This window comes from Asparagus officinalis, chromosome 5, assembly GCF_001876935.1.
Source record: "Asparagus officinalis chromosome 5, Aspof.V1, whole genome shotgun sequence".
In the NCBI taxonomy this organism is placed as follows: domain Eukaryota; kingdom Viridiplantae; phylum Streptophyta; class Magnoliopsida; order Asparagales; family Asparagaceae; genus Asparagus; species Asparagus officinalis.
This window is the reverse complement of record NC_033798.1, coordinates 122,606,692-122,612,614: the sequence shown is the minus strand read 5'-3', so window position 1 is coordinate 122,612,614 and position 5,923 is coordinate 122,606,692. Positions and strand designations below refer to the sequence as shown.

Genomic DNA, 5,923 nt, shown 5'->3' with positions numbered 1-5,923 from the left:
GTCGTCGGAGGAGGCGGAGGAGGGTTTGGGCTTGCGAGGGAGCTTGCCCAGGATCTGCTTGATCATAGTTCGGTTAGAGAGAGAAACCCTAACCCTAGATTTTGAATTGAGATTGGATCATGGTGAGTGAGATTTGGGGAGCGAATCTAGAGAGAGAGAGTCTAGGGATTTGGGAGAGTGTGGAGGTGACAGCGCCGACCAGTGAAGGGTACGGGAGAGAGGAGATGGCGCGTGAGGGGCGCGTGAGATATTTTCGGAAGGAGAGGAGAGGGACGCGTTTTACCTGTGGTTTGTTGGCGGGTTTGGATATTTGTTCTGGGGACTCCCGAACCTCGAAAAAAGGTTCGTGGCCATTGTGGCCGCAGTGGTAATACGGGTGAGAAAGAGCAAGGTTTCCGTCTTCGGATGATCAAACCCGTTCACATTTTTGAGGTAAAAATTTTTACAAAAACGTTCTGCGCTCTGAAAATTAAAGCAAACCCCGTAATTTTTCTGAAGTTGTAGCGAGCAAATACTCCATAACCTTATATTTGAAGTCTGATAAATTCATGTGAATAAGGCATGGGGCTTCAAACTTGGGCTTTAACCCATGCGTGCCATATTGTGGACTCTGAGACTTGTTCGACTCTCTCGAAATGTATTAAACACATGGAAAACATGTTAGCATGTTCCTCTGAGACTTGTTTGACTCTCTCGAAATATATTAAACACATGGAAAACATATTATAGATAGCACATTCCCCTCCGGCGCATAGGCAGGACGAGACGGCGGAGTTGTAGCAAGCGAGGTCAGTGGGGGCGGGGGAGAGGGAGCTGGAGGGCGGAGGAGGGGAGGAGAGGGGAATGGGAGAGGAGGAGGAGGAGGAGGATGTCGACGAGAAGGAGGAGGAGGAGGAGGAGGGAGAGAGGGGATGAAATATTTTTTTTTGATAATTTTGGGTATCAATTTAATAATTTTGGGAGATAAGGGGGTTAAAAACAAATTTTCTCGCCAGGATTTTAAGAAATGAGTCTTATTGTCAAAAAGGCCGAGCTTTAATGCATTGTTGTCGCCAGAGTTTTTTTAAATACCAAACTGGCAAAAGTGTTCATATAAATATACCAATTTGGTATTTTAGCCCTTTAGAATCTTATCCAAACATTTGATTCTAAAAGCAAACGTAAAAGAGAATAACATTGTAGATTATGTAGGACAATAAGATAGAGGAGCATTTAATGATATACATGGAAAACAACCTTCAAACAAATTCAACAAAACAAAGTATTGAAACTATTTTAAATCGTGAAAAAAGAAGTAAATGCTTCTATTAGATTTCAATATACCAAATTGAGGTCAATACCTACTTTTAGTTCATCAATGAAATAAAATAACTGTAATAATCTTTATATGCTTATATGACTTCCAAGCAGAGATCATCATTATGCGACTGGCATACCTTCTTGCTTTCTCTCATTCAACAATCTGTGAAATGACTCAATTCTGAGTACTGTGATTGTTGGTTCTAAATTGTACCAGATTAGATTTTGTTTTCATCCAACTACATTACAAAAGCTGCTCTATTGCCTCTCCATTATATTAATTGGCTGATGGAGAGACCCATATATGAAACTTGGGACTGAAGCCATCTGAACCAGATCAAGAATCAGGTGTAGCTTCAGCATAGAGGCACTCAGATAACTTCCTTCATCGAGTTGCTGCTGGCCCGAGCAAGAGGACATCTTTATGGTAAAATAGATCGACGAAATGGCCTTAATGACCCATCTTTAGATCAAACTTCTCCTCATCATAAGCATTGATACCCTTCATTTGCATAAACAAAACTCAGTCAGCAATTCAAGAATATATGACCTGGTTTCCTCTGATTTGTATCAGACTGCAGTTGCCATGAGCTCAGCTTCTGATTCCGTATCACTCTCAGTGATACTCTGTTCATCACTGCCTATATCTGCAGTATAAATCCTAGTCCCAGGATGAGGGAAACTCGAATTGGTGATAGGGACAAAACCGTTGACAGGTTCATCAGAAGGTTGATCTGGAATTGAAGTGAGAAATCGCTTCAGCTGAGGCCTGTGGCAAACAATACGGCCTTTATTCCAACCAGGAAAATGGAAGGATGAAGATATTTCGTCCCTTAGAAATGAATAAGCTGCTCTCACAACTGGCAGTCCCCTTGCCACTGTGCTCTTCTCCATTTCTCCCCGTCTGTTAATAAAAGAATGTTCAATGAGTTTCCGTTCTGTGGAGCTGAACAAACTTTTGGAAAATTCAGTCTAACGACAACAAATGAAATTATTATAAGTATGTGATAATATATTTATGAGCAAGTAGTGTGGGTTCTAGCTGATTATTACCCCTACACCCCTACTATTTCTCCTCCCAAAATCCAGTAGAGAATTCTACTCGTGTTTATTTGGATCAGAAAAAATAATTTCTTTTTTGTTTGATAGACACCAACACAACTACAGACACACATCCAGGACCCAAATTATGAACAAGATACCATCAGGAACCCTTCTAATTTTATACTCTAACATGCCTCCCCACAACGCCAACCCAGTCAGGTTGAGGGCCCTTTTGCAAGCAGAGGCCGTATTTTTTTATTTTTAAATCCACTTTAAAAATTTGTGGCGAATAAGATTTGAATCCACGTTGCTCTTATATCATGTCAAAGGACTCTGCCACTGCTCCAAAACTTTGGAGTTTTGGTGTAATGGCAGTATTCTATGACAGTTGGTAAAGCCGTTATTTGGGGAATGAGGAGGTCCAAAGTTCATTTATGAGAGAAAATCATAGCTTATGAATGAAACTATCAGCTATGAACAACTCAAGGAGTATAAATCTTCTCTTCTGATGAATATTGGGAATGACCATTCATTTGGCACCAGCAGATTGCAAGGATCAGAATATTACTGATTATTTCATAAAACCTATATCAATCAGTAGGTTGAGCAAGGGAAGGACTACAAATTGAAAGAAACAAAGGAAGTAATCAGAAGGACTTACACCACAACGGCAGCGACCAAATTGGGAAGATCTTCCCCTTTTTGATATTTTTCTTGTATTTCATTAAGCCACACTGATATGGCTGTAAGAGCTCCGCCCACTGACATGCTAACAAAAAGAATACAGTTATGGTGTTGGACACAATAGTGATATATCAATAAAGGGGAAATGGAATGTTGAGAACATGAAAGGATGTGTTACCGGTGAACATCCACAGACCACACAAGTCTGCTCTCACGAAATAGCTCTGGAAAGAGTCCACGCCTCGTTGCTTCGCGAAGCACATGAGCAGCCCGTGCTTTCTGCCTAAGCCACCAAAGTGAGTCTAGGAGAGCATTGTACAATCTCAAACCAAAACCGCAGCCTTCAGATTTATATCTGTCAAGGACATACTCGACCATTTGCCAGTTAGATTCATCGTCGTAATCCCCTTTAATCATCGAGCCGATCACCTGATGAGTGTTGGAAACCCTACTTGTTTTCATTTCTTCCAGTAGTTCATATGCCTTTTCCCATCTGCAAGGTAAGAGCAGTGCTAAAGTAAGTATTGCATATACAACAAGAAATGCCACTAGGGACCTAGAGAGAGGAGGGATGGAATGCTAAAAAATATCAGGTGGATTTACTGTAGAGTAAACTAAATGTAGGTGAAAAGGAAAAAAAATTTCCCTAGCTTCTGATATAGAAGAACTATCTGAAGAAATCAAATGAAAAAAATTGGACACAAAAGGTAGCAGTAATAATTTATATTCCATCATCTGAAACTACCATCATATCTTAAGCTACCAATTCATTTACAAACAACTAATAAACAGAGACTAACAAGAGCAACGGGAGAGGAACACCATTTTACAGGCTCAAAAGTGTGTCTGGACAAGGTCCTCCTTTTACCCTTCCAATCAATTATTCAGAAACATTAATGCATAACTGAAAGTTAGATTTGTCAGATTGCTACGGGTAAAGGTCTTGCTCGCTATCAATAAATCTCTCAGTAGAAGCACATCGTGGTATAATCAATGTGAGTTAAAACACAATAAAAAATTATTTAGTACTCAAACATGAAGAACTCTATTAGAGAAGTTAGTTTATGATAACTGTCATGAGATGTTCATACTTATGGAGTATTTTTTTCCTCTATTGCCACATTAATACACTGTGAGCTAACATTAACATTTGCGGTATAATATCAAAATGTGGACATTTAGGGGTCTAACATAAAAGAGTAAAGTGCACATAACCCCCCTCATCTATATCTCGAGTTGGATGAAACCCTCCTCAACTCATTTATTAGCAAACCCACCCCCACCCCCACCCCCACCCCCCCAAAAAAATGTAATAATAATAAGAAAGAGGGATGTTACTTACAATTCATCTTCCTAAAAATCAGTAGACCACCCTCAATTCGTTTATGAGCACAAAGCCTCCCTCAATTCATGAGATAGAGGATTGTTACTTGCAATTTATCTTTCAATAAATTGCATTTCACTGGTGCTAAGTGCTAGTAAATGACTTGAGGGGGATCTAGTGCAACTAACGCTATAGATAAGGGGGTTATGTGCAATTTACTCAATATAAAAAAGACCTAATATTTCTTATGTTCCTATTTTGGTCTATTTAAAACCCATTACAATAGTCTTCTTTTCGTTGGAGTTTATAAGTCACCAGATGACATACACATTTGTCTAGGGATAGAGCCCATGAAAAATACAAAAAATTGTTGAGGTCATACTCCATGTGATTGAAATTATCACAGTATCACTACACAAAACAATGGTATGTCCACCCTGAACTCAAAACAGCACAGGTTCTGAAGAAAAAAAAGGCTTCAAAGTTCTTTAGTTTTGTCATAAACTTCAAGCTTCAATACTTGATATATTCAATATGCTATTGATAAACATTACAAGTAGTTGCTATTAGCTTGCAATTCAAACTTATCTAAAGCCATATTGCTTCAGCCAAGATAAACAGATTCGCCCTGAAATATTATGAACCTAGTTAGAAAAATTAAAGTATACTCTTCAGGAGCACTTACCTGTCATTCTTAGCATACACCGATATCAACATGCAGTAAGCCACAATACTCGGCAAGACCCCAGCTGAAGCAATCTCTTGAAACAACTCCTTGCTCTCTTCAACTAACCCCGCTGCGCTATAAACCCCAAGAACTTCCTCAAGAGTCCTCACGTTTGGCTCACACCTCGACTTTTGCATATCCATATAAGCCTTCACAGCATCCTCATACTGCCCTCCCTGGCAATAAGCCTGTATCAGTCCATTAAATGAATCCTCATTCCTTTGAATCCCAACCCCATTCATCCGCGTCAATATCGCCTCTGCCTCCTTAAACAAACCCCCTCTCGCAAACGCAGACACAAGCGAATTATATGTATCAATTGTAGGAATACTACCAATCTCATGCATCGTATTGAAAGAAACAATCGCCTCCTCGTACAATGCAGCCTGACCAGAAGCCTCAACTAACCCTGTGTAAGCCATGGAGCTCGGAACCACTCCTTGAGCATTCATATGAGAGAGCACGGCCTTTGCGTCTCTATGAAGTCCGCCCTTTCCACAGGCAAACATTAGCCCTTCATATGTCTCCATATTCGGTTCTACATTCTCTTCTACCATATCCTGAAACAACATGACCACCTCCTTGAAATACCCTCCTTCGCCAAAAACCCTAATCAAGATATTGTATGTATCGGCGTCGGGTTCAGTATTCCCAACCTTCATCTCCAAAAACAGCTCCCTCACATCCTCATATCTCCCATTTTTACCATAAAGATTCAACAAGATACTATAAGTTGCAGCATTTGGGGTGCACCCAGCAGCCTGCATTTGCCTTAAAACTGAAATTGCCTCGGAAGCAGCATTGTTTCTAGCATGAGCCTCTATCAGCACATTATACGCCGCAGC

At 40.2% G+C, this 5,923-nt stretch overlaps 1 protein-coding gene across 1 annotated transcript in view; it reads right to left on the bottom strand.

Annotated features, from left to right (window-relative positions):
- The window catches only part of LOC109841054 (pentatricopeptide repeat-containing protein At1g74850, chloroplastic-like), a 5,731-nt gene continuing 1,091 nt past the window's right edge, over positions 1,284-5,923 (bottom strand). Inside the window, 4 exon segments of the mRNA XM_020409918.1 lie at positions 1,284-2,203; positions 3,005-3,112; positions 3,206-3,520; positions 5,037-5,923. The exon segment at positions 5,037-5,923 is cut by the window's right edge and continues 16 nt beyond it. Of these exon segments, the coding sequence (XP_020265507.1) occupies positions 1,870-2,203; positions 3,005-3,112; positions 3,206-3,520; positions 5,037-5,923 (1,644 nt within the window). The 3' untranslated portion in view covers positions 1,284-1,869.